The sequence below is a fragment of the Pocillopora verrucosa genome, chromosome 2, assembly GCF_036669915.1.
Source record: "Pocillopora verrucosa isolate sample1 chromosome 2, ASM3666991v2, whole genome shotgun sequence".
Lineage (NCBI taxonomy): Eukaryota > Metazoa > Cnidaria > Anthozoa > Scleractinia > Pocilloporidae > Pocillopora > Pocillopora verrucosa.
This window is the reverse complement of record NC_089313.1, coordinates 14,470,338-14,491,742: the sequence shown is the minus strand read 5'-3', so window position 1 is coordinate 14,491,742 and position 21,405 is coordinate 14,470,338. Positions and strand designations below refer to the sequence as shown.

Below are 21,405 nucleotides of genomic sequence, written 5' to 3'. Positions count from 1 at the left end.
GTTTAAAAATCCCAACTGGCATGAGGCACTTCAGTTGGATATATACAAAGCGCAGCCCCAGCATGGAGTTCAACTCGGGGTAACAATACTATCGAAAAAGGTGTTGGATCCATTGTAATATAGGCCTGTTACTAAAGCCAGTGTTATCAAATACATTAAGGCAAAAAAGAATAAAAGCGGCAATATTTTGCTTTAAGAACTACAGTGGCAAATGGTGAAACAAATGGAGAGACAGTATTGAGTCCATAGCGACAGGCAACTCAAAAATGTAAACATAACCAAAATATGCAACAATAGACTTTTGAGGTCAGTTCGTGAACTGCCCTTATAAAAAGTAGCGACTGGCCCGCAGAGATTTTTACAGAATTAGCAACTAGAACACTAGTACTAACTAGGAGGTTAGTCTTAGTTCCAGGATCGGTGTGCTTTTAGAGAAATTTAGAAAAATATTTTAATTCTTTTACTCTTTAGCCAAAATGGCCGAAAGTGTACCTTGATAAATCATCGATTCCTATATTTACATTAACTTTCATGAAAAATTGAATGCACCACAATAAAGATGAACAATATCACTAAGTGTGCTGTAAGTGTTACGTTGTATCGTTCAAATGGACGTGAGATTGAGAGATTTACATTTTACACTTTTTAGGCAAATTTTTGTTTTGTAAGTACGGCCTTTCGCCAAGAACAGTCATCCATTATTACCATGGCAACAAAAGTGTTGCAACCTCTAAAAAAAGGCATTTTTGTGCATCCCCGCCGGGGAACCTAACTGCATGCAAAATTTGAAGGGGGATTGAAAATTTTCATTTGTTGTTTGATTCTTACAGAGACTCGTTCTTAAGGTTGATCACTGAATTCAATTTTCTACCATGTCTTTATATCGTCTGATTATTTTGAAAGGTATACAAAAGTTGTTTTCAATTGGGTTGTGGTCAACACGTGCACGTATTTATCACTTATTTGATTACCAGTTAGATCCAACTTACACTTGGGCATTTTTGTACGTAATTCTCAAATTTTGCGCACACTCTTGTCCGTCAGGTTATTATGTGATAAGTTTAAGCAACGTACTATGCAACGTTTTACTCCTTTACCTTTCAATGTTTTGATCAAGTCGCGTATACTTTCATCTGTTAGCCTATTTTTGGAGAGATCTAACTTAAGTTTCATGTTCGGGTTTTCGCTGGCGAATGCGGACCTTAGTTTCTCGACATGAGAATCTTTTTATTCATTGTCGTGTAAATTTAACACCGGTTCATTGTCACGTCCAACAAGAGCATTAGATATTTCTATTACTCCCTTTTTAGTTATAACAATTGAACCAAGGTCTAGCTGAAGTGATGGCCATTTCCCGCGAGGAACTGCTTCATTCATGTGCTTGACGCCTAAATACCCTATTCCAATGCCATCAAGGCCTAACTGATTTAGTTTATGCAATACTTTGCATAAGTTTTGAACTCCTTTGTGAGTGATTGAACCGTTTCTTGACAAATTTAACCGTTTTAGAGCACAATTTCTTTCGGATAGTGCACGACAAAAATATTTAACCCCGTCCTCAGTTATTTCATTTTGTGATAAATTTAACTGAAGTAATGAGCTTTGCGAGAAGAACTGTACATGTGTATCGTTTAAGTTATTCTGGGAAAGATTTAACTGACGTAACTTACACTCACGTTCTGACAAAGTTTCAAACAATTTTTGAATGGCTCTATCGGCTATTGGTGCAATGTTTGCGAGATTTAAGTATTTTAGCGTGCACTTATCCTTGATAAGCGCTTTTCACAATGTTTCTACTCCTTTTCCTTAATGGAATTGGAAGAAAGATTTAAATGACTCAATTTACACGGACTTGTACATAGGAAACTCGCCAATCGTGTTACTCCATCATCATCATCGCTTAGATCTATGACATCGCAGAAAATTTTTGTAAACTCTATTTGTTTACACTCTAATAAATACTTACACCATGTCAATGCTACGTTTTGGTTCATCTTGAATGGCCAGCAGATCCGCATACGTTGTCCCGAGTCCTCGCTGTCTGCATCCTCAGTTGACGGAGTTTTCATCTCAGTCAAAGAGGGAAACAAGTCTTTCAACAAGTTGACCTGCATGCCTTTGTCATCTAGAAGTCCAACAACAAACTGTAAAACTCGTTGCCATTTCCCTTTCGTGAGGTTATCAGAAAAGAACTTTTTTATATCTTTTAATTTTAGGTCTTTACCTTTTACCATGTACCATGCTGCGAGGAACTCTTGCATCGTAATGTGGGCAAATCGAAAGAGGTTTTGCTGGAGCGAATGAAGCAAGCCAATTTCTTGCAATCCGTTAATCTCTTGTTCCATAAAGATTTCTTTTCCTTTCGATATTCCTCGAAAAGCGACTTTCCCCAGATCGATAAGTTTCTTACTTTAAGAATAAGGAAAAGTTTCGAACGAAAATTCTCTAAAGCTTGGGATTTTGTCGTGGTATTCAGCACTGTTTCGTAAGATAAACATCTTGAAAATTCCAAGGTACAGTTTGGTGAGATTCGGGATAGTATCCAACTTACTGTTGAACTGTAACATTTGCTGAAGGTAAGAACACACCATTGAACAGATTGCAGGAATACGACAGAGTGATAAGAGCATTGTACTTTCGCAGATAAACTTTAACAGTTCTATCTTTACTTGCTCCGTATGACTCGTACATCGTTCCACGCATTTCGTAACTTCATCGGTCGTCCACTCTAAGATCTCAAAAGTTGCATTAAACGGAAGACGCCTATAACTTAAAAAATTGTTGAGCCCCACAGTTGTTATAACTGTTGCTCCTTGAAGTGACTTCCCTGAAACTAGTTTGCGATACAACACAGGAAAAGGAATTTTCTTCATTGCGTCGTTTTCAGAGTAGGCATTATAATGGTTGTCATCAACGAGGTCCATTTTATCTGAAAATTCATCCAGCCCATCGAACAGAAAAAGTACTGTAGAAGGATTTTGTTGAATGTAGGTCACGACTGAGTTCTGAAGATCATCAGTGACTGAGTTTTCAGCTCGAGCCAAAAGCTCATGCAGAGTGAGCTCCTCACCTTTATTAAATCTTCTAAACCTGAAAAGAAATGCAATGTCAAAGTACAATTCTCCATTTTTAAATTTCTTCTCATTTGCCCAGTCAAAAAGCAACTTTTCACAGAACGCCGATTTTCCAATACCAGGGCCTCCGACGACTAAAATGATGCCAGATTTGGCAGCAGTAAAGATGTCATCTGGTTTTTCTAGAATCGAACCACTTTCCTTTAGAAATTCTCTGAATAAGTCCTGTCTTTTTTCGTTTATGGTTGAGTAATCCACTTTCTTAGGATACAGGACCATTCTTGGGTATTGTATTTGATCTAGTTCAATGTCGTGTGGTTTTTGGCCTTCTTCGACGTACCGAGGAAAGACAGATCTTAGCAGATTTCTTGATTGTCTGACATTATTCTTGAGGCCTGTGATGAATAATTTAACTGGATCTTCGCATTTAGCAGAGTGACGCCATTCGATCGAATGACAGAATTGTAGAACGGCAGAACGGAGGAATGGCAGAACGGAGAAATGGTAGAACGGAGGAATGGCAGAACGGAGGAAAGCAGAACGGTGGAATGGCAGAATGGCGGAAGTCTCACAAAAATGGAATTACAATGAAATAAGAAATTAGCATGAAGGAATCAAAATTAAAAGAGGGCCAGTTTAATCATTGTTGGAGCCTAGATGACAGATCGACAGAGGAACAGTGAGGTTCTTGAGCTAGCCCCTATAAGTTATCATTACAGTTACATTTGTTATCACCATTATTATCATAGTTATTATTATTGTTATTATTTGCATTATTATTTTTTACCATTTAATTAGTGGTTGAGTTTCAATTATTCACTATGTTCTTTAATTATTTTTCTCTTGAGCGGCAGGGCGCTTATAAGTATTGGGAAGCGGCAGGTTTTCTGTTTTGCATGCGAGACAAATCTTCTGTATAGCTACCTTATAGCATTATCATGCAACCTCTGATTCTTTTCAATGCAATGAAAACTGTGCTATATCAGTAGCAACATGCAGTTTTAACTGCCTATTTTTTATTGTGGTAATCAAAGGGTAAAACATTAAAATAACCACGGCTACCTCGTCCAGACATGGAGCCCAATGGAGGGCTAAGCTAAGGGGAATAAGATCAAGTCCTTATTATGGAAACCATTGCTTTTCCCTACGGGAGAGGATGGGGGAGGATTCAAAACTCTCCTCAATCATTCAGGACCGAGATTCATGACTGCCATGCTTCAGAACACAAACATCTCGTACGTGAAGTAAGAGGCGCACCTCCTCATTACCAGGACGAATTTAGCAAATGAGAAGACATTTTATCAGTTTTAGTGTTTACAATTTTTCCATTAGAGTGATTTAAAAGGATCTGGAAAACTCCTTCAAAAAATCAAACATTTTGCACCCAGAAACGGACAAACACTGTAGAAACAGTATGAACATAACTCTTCTCATCTTTGAATCGAAACTACCAGTCTAGGGAGACATATTTCTTAATAACAAATGGTACACGATAGACACAATTTATTAGCTGTTCAATACCTACAGATCGTCTTAAAATTGTGTATTATGATATGTTCTTATTTAATGCCATGACTGTCGGCTTCTAACCGATGCTTCCTATGTATCAATAATCTGATAGTGCAATTATTTTATTTGCCATTACATTATTTCCTAACAAGGCTTTATGAGTCGCTTATTTAAAGAAACCACTTTTTCTCCATTTCAGCCCCCAGTGATGGAACTGTTGGGGGCTGTTTTTGTCTCGTTGGTGTCAGCACTTACGTAATCAAATGTGTTTCTAATGTTTACATTTAGCTTTATATTTGTCTCTTACAACTTTAATGATATGTTATGGAGGGACAGTACTGTAAGGGAGGATATGGTAGAGTTTGTTTGAATTGATAAAGGATCTAAAACCCTTAAACTGCTACGAGGCGTAGTAACAACTAGCCATAATTTATTTAGAGGGTCTAACTGTGATACTCAGGTTTTCCTTTACGCTTAAGGCACTAAATAAGTTTTTTTCTCAACGAGTTTTACATAACGCTTAAAGTTGATCTCTGAATTCAATTTCCTACCGTGACTTTAAGTTGTGTCATCGTTCTGAAAGGTCTACAAAAGTTGTTGTCACTTGGGTTGTGGTCAACTTGTGCACATGTTTATCACTTATTTGATTACCAGTTAGATCCAACTTACACTTGGGCATTTTTTTAAGTAATTCTCTAATTTTTCTCACACTGTCGTCCGTCAGGTTATTATGTGATAAGTTTAAGCTACGTACTATGCAACGTTTTACTCCTTTACCTTTCAATGTTTTGTACAAGTCGTCTATACTTTTATCTGTTAGACTATTTTTAGAGAGATCTAACTCAAGTTTGATGTGGTTTTTTTTGCTGGTGAATACGGACCACAGTTGCTCGACATCAGAATCTTTTAATTCGTTATCATGTAAATTTAACATTAGTTCAATGTCATGTTTAGTAAGGGCACTAGATATTTCAATTACTCCCTCTTTAGTAATTCCAATCGAACCAAGGTCTAGCTGAAGTGATTGGCATTTCTTGCGACGAATTGCTTGACTCAAGTACTTGACGCCTAAATATCTTATTCCAACGCCATCAAGGCCTAACTGATTTAGGTTATGCAATACTCTACATAAGTTATTTACTCCTTCGTGAGTGATTAAACTGTTTCCTGACAAATTTAATCGTTTTAGAGCACAATTTCTTTCGGATAGTGCATCAGACAAATGTTTAACCCCCACATCAGTTATTTCATTTTGTGATAAATTTAAGTGAAGCAATGTAAAATTCTCTTCTGAAAGAACGCTTTGAGAGAAGAACTGTACATGTGTATCGTTTATGTTATTTTGCGATAGATTTAACTGACTTAATTTGCACTCACGTTTTGACAAAGTTTCAAACAACTTTTGAATGGCTTCATCAGCCATTGGTGCAATGTTTGCGATATTTAAGTAACTGAGTGTACACTCACCCTCAATAAGCACTTTGCACAATGAGTCCACTCCTTCTTCCCCAATCGAATTGGAGGAAAGATTTAAATGACTCAATTTACACGGACTTGTGGATAGGAAACTCGCCAATTGTGTTACTCCATCATCGGTTATCTCGTTGCAAGAGAGATTTAAGTGAGTTAAGTCACATTCTCCGAGATTCTGAACCAAATTTTGAACACTCTTGTTAGTTATTTTATTTCGTCCTAAGCTTAGCTTTTTGATTTTAGACTCTGATTTGGATAGGGCAAGACATAAACATTTCACACCATCATCAGTTATATTGTTTCCATCAATTTCCAATGCCACCAGATCTTTGCTGGCGTGAATTAATTCTCCTATATCTCTATAACCTCTTCGACCAATATAATTATCGTTTAATCTAATTCGGGAAACTTTGTCTCCACAAATGTATTGTGAAGCAAGAACTACTGTTTTACAATCCAAGTATGTGATACCGGAGTCACTTAGATCTATGACATCACAAAAATCTTTTCTACAGTCTATTTGTTCACACTCTAATAAAAACTTACACCATGTCAGTGCTAGGGTTTGGTCCATCTTGAATGGCCAGCAGATCTGCATACTTTGTCTCAAGTCCTCGCTGTCTGCATCCTCAGTTGACAGAGTTTTCATCTCAGTCAAAGAGGGAAACAAGTCTTTCAACAAGTTGACCTGCATGCCTTTGTCATTCAGAAGTCCAACAACGAACTGTAAAACTCGTTGCCATTTCCCTTTCGTGAGGTTATCAGAAAAGAACTTTTTTATATCTTTTAATTTTAGGTCTTTACCTTTTACCATGTACCATGCTGCGAGGAACTCTTGCATCGTAATGTGGGCAAATCGAAAGAGGTTTTGCTGGAGCGAATGAAGCAAGCCAGTTTCTTGCAATCCGTTAATCTCTTGTTCCATAAAGATTTCTTTTTCTTTCGATATTCCTCGAAAAGCGACTTTCCCCAGATCGATAAGTTTCTTACTTAAAGTACAAGGGAAAGTTTCGGACGAAAATTCTCTAAAGCTTGGGATTTTGTCGTGGTATTCAGCACTGTTTCGTAAGATAAACATCTTGAAAATTCCAAGGTACAGTTTGGTGAGATTCGGGATAGTATCCAACTTACTGTTGAACTGTAACATTTGCTGAAGGTAAGAACACACCATTGAACAGATTGCAGGAATACGACAGAGTGATAAGAGCATTGTACTTTCGCAGATAAACTTTAACAGTTCTATCTTTACTTGCTCCGTATGACTCGTACATCGTTCCACGCATTTCGTAACTTCATCGGTCGTCCACTCTAAGATCTCAAAAGTTGCATTAAACGGAAGACGCCTATAACTTAAAAAATTGTTGAGCCCCACAGTTGTTATAACTGTTGCTCCTTGAAGTGACTTCCCTGAAACTAGTTTGCGATACAACACAGGAAAAGGAATTTTCTTCATTGCGTCGTTTTCAGAGTAGGCATTATAATGGTTGTCATCAACGAGGTCCATTTTATCTGAAAATTCATCCAGCCCATCGAACAGAAAAAGTACTGTAGAAGGATTTTGTTGAATGTAGGTCACGACTGAGTTCTGAAGATCATCAGTGACTGAGTTTTCAGCTCGAGCCAAAAGCTCATGCAGAGTGAGCTCCTCACCTTTATTAAATCTTCTAAACCTGAAAAGAAATGCAATGTCAAAGTACAATTCTCCATTTTTAAATTTCTTCTCATTTGCCCAGTCAAAAAGCAACTTTTCACAGAACGCCGATTTTCCAATACCAGGGCCTCCGACGACTAAAATGATGCCAGATTTGGCAGCAGTAAAGATGTCATCTGGTTTTTCTAGAATCGAACCACTTTCCTTTAGAAATTCTCTGAATAAGTCCTGTCTTTTTTCGTTTATGGTTGAGTAATCCACTTTCTTAGGATACAGGACCATTCTTGGGTATTGTATTTGATCTAGTTCAATGTCGTGTGGTTTTTGGCCTTCTTCGACGTACCGAGGAAAGACAGATCTTAGCAGATTTCTTGATTGTCTGACATTATTCTTGAGGCCTGTGATGAATAATTTAACTGGATCTTCGCACCGAATGTGAACCGCAGAAAAAAAGAGGTCTTCCTTAAAATGCTTTTCTCGTGTTGCCCGCACCCAAATATGAACGATTTCATATGAGAGGGTTACTAAAAATATAATATTCAAAGTGCAGAAAAATGTGATGAAAAGCGATTTAATCCCATCCTTTTGGTAAGTGCAGCTGTATCTTTGTGTTTCGGGGCTGGTAGCTATGCTCACTTCAGTAACAGATGCGTGGCTACTCAAAGATGTTCTCCGGTATTCGCAATCATAATTTAAGGGAAAATCGGTATGTTGTAAAAAATACACTATTTCTAGCACCGAAAATATGAACCCCACGACAAGTTTTAAAATCATTTGAGTAAGGTATGCGTCAAATAGCCCCGAACTTTTCCTTCGTTGTAGATAGCAAGCGTCCAGCTTTGAATTCTCTACAAAATGAGGCTCTTTCATTCTTGTTTTGGCATCCATTGAATAAAGTCTTGAAATAATGATGACCAGTAGGAAATGAAGTATTGCGACGGCGTATATTGGGATGCTGAGGTCGTACTGTTCCCTGAATTGGTTTAAACAATCGGTTCTGATGGGATCCTTTTCCTTGCTTTCCACATAAGCACAGGTGAACGTGCCCATTTCGTCAGAATGTCTCTTGGCAATAATAGACAACAAAACAACATAGAATAGTATGTAAAGGTGCAAGACCATAACACTGTACCCGTTGAAGGTTTCAGGGGGCAAAAACTTCCCCAAGAACTTTAGTATTTGTCCAGACATAGTTTGTTATTTCATCTAGCTCTGATGCATTTATGTAATTTTACCGAACTATTGGTAGTAGTTTGACCGTCAAGTAATTAACAGTGGCTTCAAAGTTTTGAGCGATATTTTGGTGTTTCCATGGCAGTTTAAGACCCCCCTACAAGCCTAGTTAGTTTAAGAATTCATCCCAATTATCTTACGAACAATTTGTTTTGGAAAACTTCTGACTCACTTTGTAACAATTTGAACTTTGAGGTATTTATCTTTTCTTAAAATTGATAGATATTTCCTAGATAGCTCAAAAGTGTGTGACTTTTATCCCTTGGTTATTAGTGCAACGATTCGAGTTTATTCTTTTAGCATGAAACACTGAAAACATGTTTTCATGTCAGGTTAAAGACACTACCAGCGACGAATATAAATAGATTAATTGCGTGTATTGTTAAAAAAACACCTGCTAACGGCAGCTAACTTGAACTACACTTAGCTCTCATTAAAGTTTTGCCATCATTCGAGTAAGATATGCTTTAAATAGCTGCGAACTTTTCCTTCGTTGTTGATAGCAAGCATCTAGCTCAGAATTCTCTACAAAATGTAGCTCTTTTATTATGGCTACAGCCCTCAACGGAGGCGAAGCCATATTGTTGTCATGTTGAGTGAATGAGGATAACAACAGAATACGAACGACCTCTTCGCCAACAACGAAGTCTGTCGATCAACGCTTAGTGACGATTTGTTCGAATCGCTTCGGATGTTACGCGGAATATTAGCTGGTGATCACGCCGTTTTTCGGAACTACCTATAGTTTTTTTTGTAGTGTACTACAGAAGACGATAAACATCTCTCAATCGTTTTTGAATGGCGCGTAAAAAAACCAAAGCTCAACCTTCCAGATGTTTCTTAAAAAGGTCATCGGCGCATCATGAAAATTTCGAAGAAAAAATTTCCGCTATGAAGGGAGAGCATTTTACCTTTCGAATCAGCAAATTATTCCCAGTGGATCCGAAGATGTAATTGTTTTAGTTCCGACCGTGACACTACAGTAGACGAGAATCACTTCGTGAATTTTACCGGGGCCACTTTTGCCTTGGTAATCCACGTTTAAACTAGCATGCATAAGGGTTGTTTACATCACCAAGTTTGTCGCGCGATATGAAAGTCTATTTTATCACAAATATTCTTTTGAGAAAAAAATTGTAATTCCGGAAGACTTGTTCCAATAGCACACGGTGCCCGCGTTTTTAAAAACTTTAGACGTAGTATAATCAATATCACTTTGTTTTTTCCGTATTTACGGGCAATTTTGTTGGATTTTCAAAGTTTTTGAAAGCGATTTAATCGGTTGCCATGGAAACTGTATCGTTTACACTTCATTTTCTGTTTTAGGAGACTGGTGACTAGTTTTCGGAATACAGGAGACACTTTAAGGATACATACACAACCTTGTTTTGGTAAATTTCGTAGTGTTAAACGAAACAAAAGGAGATTTGTTAATATTCAATACACGAAGAAGGAAAGCGCAGCGACAAAATCGTTCTAGATCGAGAAAAAGCAAGAAAAAGTAGCGGAGTGTGACGAAGGCCACGTGGAAACCGCCGAACACCAAAATACTGAGAAACGCTTGCCAGCTTCTGTTCGCAGACTCAAGGAATAGTACAGCGGTTTTTCTTTGCAAAAAAAGGAAAATTCAGCTTTATCGGAGCATACTTGCCTAACCAACCATACAATTGGGTGGGATAATTCTAAAATTATCACCACTAATCGGCGTTACCACCAGCGCCTTTGTTTGGAGGCTTGGCACATTAACTCCGCCTACGCTCCTTTAAATCGTGACGATGGCGGTCTGCTACCTGACGCCTATTTACACCTCGTCAGAAAAAAGGCCGCTAATTAGTGATCATATAAAAGGACCTCTTGTTGCAGCGTTTAGATCACCCCTGATGAAGGCACTAGACAGGAGTGTCGAAACGTTGGGTCTATGAATTGTAACTTCTTCGGTTACATTCATTAAATCTGCAAACCAGTGTAGCATCAAACTATGTCTGATTGTCCACCTGGTTGCCGTGTGAACTTTAATATAAGTACAGTGATTCTTCTGAAAACTACACTAGCGAGGAGGAAATTGATTCAGGAGTACCAGAAGGACTTCGTTTTATTAACATTTCAGTTCTTGCCTCCGTGTTTGAAACTGTTCGGTGCCCATTGTGTAAACAAGGACATGCTGTTTTGGAAGAAGAGAAAATGGGCCTAGCATCTCTTCTTGTTTTAAAGTGCTCGTCATCGAAGTGTAAATTTGAGAAGCTGTTTTACACATTTAACAAAGTGGTCAACAGCCAGGCGTTCGAAGTAAACAGAAGAGTGGTTCTGGCGACAAGAAATATAGGTGTTGGTCATCAAGGCCTTGTCAAGTTTTGCGGTGTGATGAACATGCTACCACCAATGCAGGGAAATTTATTTCAAGACCATCTCAAGGCAGTGAAGTAAAAGGATTTTATGAACCAGAACAAGATGATGTCTACAACTATTGGAATTTCAGGGATGGGACCTGGAGGAGGAGAGGTTTTTCTTCCTGTTATGGTGTTGTCACAAAAAAGGCTACTCTGAAATATTGAAGCAAGAGAGGGACCTACCAATGGAGCTGAGGCGTTTTAACTGTATTAGAAGAAAGAACATGTGTTGGTGAACTATACTCTAACTTCTTGGACCATTTTCTCCGCTGTCCATTTTCAAGGTTTCTGACTACTAAGAAACCTAATATCTCAAAAAGTATTTAAGATAATCCAATGAAACTTTCCCAGTGCTTTAAGGTCTGTAAAAGCTGTGCAATGAACCTCTTAAATGAGATTCTGACCAGTACTTCGACTTTGAAACAAGTATCGAAACAATTTTATTGTAATACAGTATTCCGCACAACAAAAGTCAAGTCATTGTTACAAATAAAGCATATTGAAAATAGAGCAAACAAAGTTCCAAAAATCAATTCATTGTTACAAATGAAGCATATTGAAAATAGAGGAAACAAAGTTTCAAAAGTTTTTATAATACAGTATAGACTCCAACAGTTTTTCTAACATAACCTAACGAAATCACTAAATTACAAAAAAATAACCTAACAAAATGGTCAAGTAAGTCAACGACGAAAAGCTTGATACTCAGGCTAAATTAAACGCTGATATCCAAAACATCAAAGTTTTCAGTATTAAGCACAAGAGTATGATCCGTAAGACTATAAAACAACTGTCTTTCTAAAACAGTTATCCATAGAGATTACACCAGGATACATCTTTTCAAGTAAAAGGTGATCAATTTTGAAAATTACTTCTTGGTCATCCATCTTAATGACTATCTTCGCAACAACTTTTGTCTGACAGGACTCTGTCTTCATCATGTAGCCACAGTGTTTACAAATGATCATATCTGTGCATGTTGCTTGGATTATACCTTTGTTACAGTGGACATGTTACAAAATTAAGCATATTGAAAATAGAGGAAACAAAGTTCCAAAGTGTTTTTTTGATAGGGTAGACTCCAACAGTTTTTATGACATAACCTAACAAAATGGTCAAGTAAGTCAACGAAGAAAAGCCTGATACTCAGGCTAAATTAAACTGTGATATCCAACACATTAAAGTTTTCAGTATTATACACAAGAGTATGATCCACAAGACCATAAAGCAACTCTCTTCCAAAGACTGAGTGATCCACAGAGATTACACCAGGATAGATCTTTTCGAGTAGAGGATGATCAATTTTGAAAACTACTTCTTGGTCATCCACCTTAATGACTATCTTCGCCACAACTTTTGTCTGGCAGGAGTCTGTCTTCATCATGTGGCCACAGTGTTCACAAATGATGATATCTGTGCATGTTCCCTGGATTATACCTTTGCTACAATGGACACACTCTAAATACTTGGTTATCTTCTGTATGGAGTGAACCCCAGTTATTTTGAGGGTTTGTTGTGGCTCCAGGTCTTCGCTATTTGTTGGTAGATCACGTAACAGTTGATTGTCAATAGCTTGAATGGCTGTACGCATAGTGGTTGCAAGCTTCTTTCTTCCACCTTAGACTTTGACTTGAACGTTGGCGAAGTTATAAACTTGGTCTATGGAAATGAAAAGAAATTATCGTATTTATTCACTTGTAAGGTGCACTCGGTTATAAGACGCACCCTAAACTTTTGAAGACGATTGTGACAAGAAAGTAAAATGAAAATTTCACCTAAATACCCTGTTATAAGGCGCACCCAGAATTACGGGAAATTTTTTTTACCACGTCGCTGAACTTACAACAATTTGCTTCCAAAAGCTACTAATTACGGTGCTTCCATTTTCAAACCAAAAGCAAAAAAGTCACACATTACAAACAATAGCAAAAAAGTCACACTTTTTAATTCGCTCAAGTCATCCTTCTCAGGAAACAGCGTTTTAAGTTACAAGATCGGCACTTGGGCGTACCATTCTCCTGGTGTGACTAGGAAAAAGAGTTTTAATTAATTAATAATTATTAGGGAAATTTGGAAAAGTTATGTTTAGTTGCGCGAAAATACTCGGTTATAAGACACACCCCAAGTTTTAAGCAGATTTTCATCGAAGAAGGATATTTTCTCGTGAAAAATGGTGCGCCTTATAAGTAAATAAAGACGGTATGTTATGTACCAGTCAAATCGAAGCTTAAACATCTCCCCACCCTGGGCACACCCCGAGCATTTGACAGCTGTTCCTGCCCGGGAGGGAGGGCATTTGATTACCACTCAGAGGGTGGGGAATTTTATCGCTTATAAATTCAATGGAAAAGATTGCGTATTCGTGCCGGATTGGTTGAAAACCAAAGGCCTACACAAGCAGTGTTTCGTATTTGGTTTTTAAGAACAATATTTATATGTATAACATTTAAATAAGTGTTGTCTAATAAACCATGTTAACATGCACAGCCTCAGAAGCATTATAGAAGCTACTGAAAAGTTAAAACAGTAATCTGGTAATTTTCCCAGTGGGAGCATCTGAACAGCTTTTCAGCCCAGTGAGGGAGGCATTTGAGCAAAAATTTTCCAAAAATTCAAATGCCTAGGGGGACTTCCAAAGCTTCGATTTGACTGGTACATTCACACGGCATTTTTTTGACATGTTTTAAAAACATTGCAATACCTACCAGTTTTGACGTTCTCGATGTGAGATTCCCAAATATCTATGGGAATCCTGCCAGATCCATCGTCAAGAAACGCCTCCACAAGCGTAAGTTTTTTGCGGGGACTTCCAACTATACGCTGGTCTTTCAAACCCAAAATCTTGCCTTGAACTGTGACAACTTCCCATTCTTTGGAGGTATTGAGCACATCTAACACTTTGGTATTTGGCGCTTGAGGTTCTGTAGGGGTTTGATGTTGAAATGAATATTCACTCTGTTGTGGAGTGCTAATGTTAGTCATGTCATTGACGATAATTTTATCTTTCGCTTGAGTGTAGGTGAAGTAAGTGAGCTTAATAGGAGCGTGTCTTTCTTGACTTTGAAGAAGTAGAGGTCTTTTATGGGGGCTATAGAGCAGGGCCTCCACGTTCTTAGTATTTCCCCTGTTTCTTCTGGGATTGGATAGATTGTAGACATATCCGATGGCGGTTTCTTCGATCCAAGGCGACTTTCGGGCCGAAATTTTTGCCCTTAATATAAATACAAGCAGTGTGCTATGTGTGTTTATTGTAACAGAACTCTTTGAATGATTTCGTTTGAATACCATCCACTATTTATGCTCTCAATTCGATCTCAATTTTTAGAGACATTGTTTCCTTGGTAGTTTTGGCCTACAAGTCATACAGATCGTTGTAGTAACAGGCTGTTTGGAGGTGAATTCATTGCGGTATTGATTATCAGCTAGTGACACAGCAGCAAGCGTCGATACCGTGAAAGAAAAGTGGAAGGGGAGGGCTATCTTTTGAGATCGTTTTGCCACCGGGAAGATGTCATTGAAGTTTTCGAATTTTTCCAACAAACCGTGCAAGTCAGTCAGCGAAGCATTCATCACGTAGCAAGTGCTGTGTCTAAGCTGGGAGCTCGATTTTCCTAAGTAATAATACTGTGAACCGTTGCACTAAATTCCTTTCTTAAGAGTCTCGATTATGAAGTTTTTGTCGTTTGAAGAAAATGTGACCACCATCAGCTGCTCGAGAACTTCAAGACCTCGTGTGCTCACCAACCAGTGCACTAAAAGGGAATTTTTGACTTTCTTGTATGAAGCGAAACTTGGATTCATCTAAGATACATATTTGTTTCAAACTGAAATGTAGGCACGAAATGTCTCGTTGCAATGATAACTAGAAACAAATGTAAAAGAGTGCTAAATTTGGGAACTTTTGTTGCATTCTCTCCAGCTACGAAGCTTCAATCGATGTTAACGAGCTTTTGCCATAAATCCTGAACATGCTATCGTATTGACAAGACTCTGACAGAGGAAACATAAACTGGGCCCTTGGCCATAGATAATAGTAATTTCTAAATGTAGTCTGGGGACTCCCCCGAATTTGGGTTTCTATTTATATACTTTATAGAAAGCTGAGAGGAATTGATTCGCTGCGTCGGTCTCGTTCGTTGCATTTTACTAACAAAGGAAATTTGGAAAATATGTGACAAGGACACGAGTACGCAAGTAGAAGTATTAAGATGTCAAACGACATCATTGACGTATAGACTCACTGCTCGGTCAATATTGAATAGCTTTATGAACAGCTTTGGTAAGTTGAATGCAAAGCCTGTCGATGTCAGCTTTAATACTCCTCCATCTTCCTTCCATACCGATGGTTTATTTGATGCGCCAAAAGTTATGGAAGAAATCTTGCCATTCGACGAACGTAACATTATTACTGCGACCAAAGGCAGAAAAGAATGGAAATAATTCCCTTGCCATGCAAAATCTGATGATAGATCTATAATTTTCACTTCTGAAGTGTAATCAGAGAAACAAAAGTAGGGAAAATCTGTGTGCAATTTTTAAGGCGCTCTCTACTTAAATCTTGGCGGAATCGAATTCGTGTACATTGACTAGCTAGACTAATTTATAATGGTAATTGAACTGAGTGGAGTGCAATTTGGGCTGCACTCATACATGTGATTTGAAATCACAGGTATGATTTCAGACCAAAATTGCACTCCACTCAGTTCAGTTACCACTTAATTACATCCATTTTGAAATCACCCAAGTAGTGGTCAGTTCAAATATTTTATTGATGCAGTACTGAGCTAGTTTGAAATTAAATTCATCCAATTTTTGGGGGGAAAAAAACAAGAGTTTTGGAAACAAAGGTTGCAAAATTTGTCACATGATACTCTTTGTCTTTCATTTTCCTGCAATTACATGGGTTACTTTAAGCAAGCCTTGAAATCTGATTGGTTGTTTTTTTTCAGTGTAGCCTCCTCATTGCCTGGGAAAATGATGCGATTTAAAGCAAAAAATGGTGCGATTCGTGAATAAATCGCACCAATTAGAGCCAATCAAATTACAGGGACCACCAGTGATTTCAAAATGGGTGTAATAAATAACATAAACACCTTCGTCGTTTAAATTTTATCGTTCATTTCCTTATACGAGTCAGTTCCAGAACATTTTTTGGAATCTGATTATCACGTAGCAGTGTTAACGATTTTCGTCATACCTAGAAAAAGCCTCGTGACCTTTCGATTTCGGTTTTTTTCATTTCGGTTGTGTAATCACGGTCAGAAAAAACTCAATGAAACACTTATCTCTAACAAGTGTTTATGGTTGGCTGAATAAGTTTTCAGTTTCTCCCACAGCTTTTCTTCTTAAATCCTGACCCTAGTTCTCCAAACTTGTCTCTTGTAATCCACGTCAGTGTTTTCCAATCTTAAAACCATACTCAACCGTTTTACCTCAAGCGGAATTTGTCGTTTCATTCGTCGCAAAGTTGATTTGACATCAGCAAACCGTGACTGAATGACTCAAAATTACCTTGAAGTCACTTGTAAATCCTTTGGGCTGCGATTCATCGACTGCTTGATCATTCCGTCGGTGATGCTACGCTAAATTTGTCATGAACATCTATACGCCCGTCAATTACTTATGTTACGTCACAATTACGAAGTAACTAATTACTTCACTGTCATTGTACAGTTCAGACTGGTTGACAATAAACTCACTCAGTCTGATCAAATATCAGCGAAATATCTCTGGAAAAATTCAAACAAACCACGAATAGGTAGTTTTTTAAAAAGGCAAGAAGGGCATTAATTTTTGCTTTCAAGTTTGGCTGAGGTTTGACTTTCCTCCATCAGGTGATCCTTGAAATAAGTCGTGATATGGCAAAGCCTCTCCGTATTCCATGTACTGAACCAGCGGTGTGTCCATCAGATGAGAAACTTTACGTAATTCACGTTATCATTGAGCCTGGGGAAGATGACCAGGAATGTCGGCTACTCCAACAAGAAGCGGAACAATTGAAGAACTGTTTAATGATTGATCAGCTTCTCCCCGAAGGGAATAGGCAAGGAACAGATGGAAAGAAAACTGTATGGAAGAAGCTCTTGATGCTCGAGTTTTCGTCTTATTGTAAGGACAAAATTGGCGAAATATTAGCCAGGAATGTCGAGTACAACGGTTCACAGTACTGCTTTCTAGGATTTTCAAAGTCACAGTTAAAAAAAAAGAAATGCTTTCTCATCGCCGAAAACGACATGCAAATCTATGAAAGAAGAGCAAAGTTTGGCAACTTAAGCAAGGGTGTCTCGTTTGCCGAGCGCGTAGCTAAGGTTCAACATATGTTTGAACCCTACGAATTAAGCTTGGAATTAGCTGCGGGCGAGGTTATCTTCGAAACCGAAGACGGGAATCCTGAAGAAAGTGGTTTTATGGCGCCTGAACTTGCCCAAAAAATCAATGAAATAGCAGCACTCAATCTTGTTAATGTTCCCAGTGTTGTTGAAGTTATTTGTCCAGGATTTGCAGGTAAACTTCTATTGTCTGACGAAATTCTTGCCAGAACGACCGGTGACGAGCATTCCCACTTAAAGGCCCTTTTCAAAACTTCTGCAATAACTAAGGACCACGGCAACGCACTCACACTGTGTATTGTTGACTATTCCAAACCATTTGAGGTTGGCTACCTGGATATTTTTACTGTGATGCTTCTGCATTGCCAAGGTGTAGAAAGTCGATATCTACTGGAACTTCAAAGAGAACATCATAACCTTCTAAAAACACTGGAAACCAATTTGACCTCTGCGAAGTATTTCCTTCGTGTGAAAGGAAGAAAGGAACTTTTAGCCCAAATAGACAACGGAATGACGCTTGAAGCACGGGGAAAGATTTCCGAAATAAAGGAGGAGGAAATTAGAAAAATGCAAGAGTGCAAAGATAGCCCGGAAGAGATGAAAATCCTTGTGAGTGAGTCGCGCAAAGTTTTGGGAGTTGTCGATCCAGATAATCAGCTTCAACCCAACGAGTGCTTCTTTGCTCCTAACTTGGATGGTATGCTGTCCAATGAAAAGGAACGTTTTGAATCGGCAAAACAGGTTCTTGTAATTCCACAACCGTGCTACTCTGTGTCAGATATCCAAAGGTTCAATCTTTGTCGCCGAATTGAAGCCTACGAGAAATTGAAAGACTGCATTATTTTGCCGTCGCAAACCGAAAAGCGATTTGTCTCCAGAAAGTACATTGTTTGCTGGGATAGTGGTCTCGTGTTTCAATTCTGTTCATTCCCCTGGAAATTTTTCAAGATTCCGAATCAAGTTTCAAAGTTTTTCCTCGGCGCCTTTCAGTGTTCGAATGTAAAATTGAGTGGTTCCGAATACACAGAAGTCATGGTCGGTGTAGAAGCTGGAACAAGTGAAGGAATAACGCCGCCCATGACTGCTCTTGAGCCGCACGAAGATGCATCGTTTCAGAAGGAGCTGAAGAAGCATTTCGCTGCATTCAAAAGCAGTGATGACTTGATTTTAAGAGCAAAGTCACTTTTCAAAAAGTTTGCACTTCTCGAAGGATCGACGTCATGTTCAGTTTGTAAGCAACTCGGAACGTATTTATCTCCGAGTTTTGACTGGAATGCTAATAGAGAGAAGATCGACAGACATTTGGAAGACCTCGAAAAGAAATGCGAGAACCTGCATTCCCAGATGGAGAAAAGCAAAGAATCTGCAGAGGAAGCATCTACTCAAGATCTGAAAGGACTACGTACAGCCATGATTAAAAATTTGAATGATTTTATTACGGTCACAACCGGAGGGCAGCGTTAAAACGCTGTTTCTTTTCAAACCGTTTAAGTAAGACTCCGTTTTTATCGATAAAAATGTTGTGACAAACCCCATGAGAAGTTTTCGAATATTTTTTAAAGATGCTGCATGCCTGCATAAGCTGCTGCTCTTGTAATAGTCGTTAAGGAAGGCGCTGTAAGAACCATCATGCTTTCCTTTCTAATCCTTGACGAAAGCCAGTTTATTGTAGAGGCCTGCAAATGGAATAGAAATGCCTGTTGCTACCAAATCTCCCGATCAGTAAGTACACATTACACAGCAGGACATTTTTTTTTAGGAATATCTAGAATCTATATTCTGTTGAGGTCACAAGCCAGTCAAACTCATCATCGATATCAAAGAAGTAGTAGTACCTACACAATGAGCGCGCATGAATCTCCTTTCCTACAGAATGCAAGTGAACATTTTTAATTCAAGACTACAGACGTTGTTATGGTAATTATGAGTGTAGAAATTAGGCCTCTAGAGAAACAAGTCTGACAATAGCTTTTGGGAGTATGCATTTCGCTCATTTTTGAAGTGTATCAACTAACCCTTAAGTTAAGTTTAAGTATTGAAAAGTTTGTGAAGATGCTCGTACCAAAGTACTTCGTATTTTTTCTGTACTTTACTTTTTCCTTCTCTCTATAGCGTTATTGCGAAGGCTTGAATGAAGTCATTATGTCAGCTTTCATATCATATCGCAATAAAATTTTGCAATAGCTATATTTTGCGGGTTAATGATTTTGCCCATTTTTTTGCGGGAAGAAATCTTTTTTGATTTTCGATCTCTTTACGTCTTTTTGTTGTTGTTGTTTATTGTCCAAGAAGTAGAAAATTGAGAATGAAGGACGGGTGATCTCAATTTTCAAGCTCAAACGCTTTCTGTGACAAAATACTGTTATAACATAGCTAGCGGAGCCGCGCAATCAAATTCAGTATACGTAAGCGTGCTCAAAATCCCGATAGTGCACGCTGATAGCGTGAGCAAATGGCTTCGCCAGAAATTTTTTTTTTCGCGCGAGCGGTCATTGTTAGCGCGGGGAAAAATTATATATTTCGCGACAATAATGGATACAAACAGAGATTCGGCCGACCAGTCCCAAAACGAAGACAATTTTCCGACCTTTCCCCTTGGGTTAGAGTTCTTAAATGAGGCTGAAAAAGAGAAAAACAACGGAAAGGAGACTCGGCATCAGCGCCGTCACGATTCATGATTACCGCGAACAATCACTTCTGATATTGTTGTCCGTTTTTCGCGTCGGATTTGATGCATAATTCCACCGGCTACGTTATAAAACAATTGGTTCATGCTTTTAGCTGTGCACTATCGAGTTATGGAGCGCGTGGGAAGTTTGGAGAGTACGAAAGAAGCGTAAGAGTTGCCCGAGGCAATAGCCGAGGGCAACTCTAGCTTCTTGAGCCAATTGTTAATTAGAGGTATGCAGGCATAAATTACCGGGCTCTAGATAGAAGCGGCGAATTTAAGCAGTTGCAATTGAACTTATCACAATGAGCGCGCCTCTACTAATTATATAACAATATGCGCGTTCGAGGTGTAGTCAGTGATTTCGCGGTCTTTGAACATGTAACTGCTCAGTTTATGTTGAAATATTAAAATAAGCTTTTTTCAACCTAAAATTATCGTTTCAATTTCAGTATTAGAGTGATTTCAGAGAAATATTTTAAATGAGTTAAGTAACTGTCATACCTTGTTGCCTAAAAGTAAACAGAAACAACAAGATAATCAAACAAAAAGCCTGCCCTTATATACCTCCCTTCCATACCGAGTTTTTTGAGAGAGGAATCAGTTTATTAGACTGAAGATAGCAAATGTTTAGAGTTGTATTTTACGTCTATTTTTTTTTTCGATGGAGAAGGGGGTGGGGGGGGGGGGAGGGGGAAACTTCTTTTAGCGGATAGTTCATGGACAGTCAACTAAATCCACCAAAATAATACAATGCTGAAATTTCCCGCAACAAGGAATCTCCTAACACAGAGAATCTCGATAGTCCATTAAACTGGCCTTTATCTAGCCCAAGCATCCAGAATCGTTTCCTTTAACGGCAGATTCCATTGCGAGAAGGCCGGGCTGAGGGCATGAGATGAAGTATTAATCGGAGACGCCAGTGCTTGTGACAAACCGATTTCCTTCCCCAAGATGGGGAAGGAATCAAAAACTTTCTTCGATTATCTACCATGGAGATTGATGACTGACAACTGTCTTTTTAAGTCGTCACAACGAAGTTTTGCTTATCTTTGGAAGGAATCGCTTAATCATGCAAATC

General features: G+C 38.5%; 2 protein-coding genes across 2 annotated transcripts; one reads left to right on the top strand and one right to left on the bottom strand.

The window, feature by feature from the left end:
• Positions 1-5,151: 5,151 nt before the first annotated feature.
• On the bottom strand, positions 5,152-8,757 carry LOC136279253 (NACHT, LRR and PYD domains-containing protein 14-like). Its single transcript, XM_066162865.1, has one exon. It carries the CDS (start codon positions 8,755-8,757, stop codon positions 5,152-5,154), a length of 3,606 nt encoding a protein of 1,201 aa, XP_066018962.1.
• An 8,428-nt stretch (positions 8,758-17,185) lies between these two features.
• LOC131789002 (uncharacterized) lies at positions 17,186-19,120 on the top strand. The gene has a single exon (XM_059106079.2). It carries the CDS (start codon positions 17,186-17,188, stop codon positions 19,118-19,120), a length of 1,935 nt encoding a protein of 644 aa, XP_058962062.2.
• Positions 19,121-21,405: the final 2,285 nt, after the last annotated feature.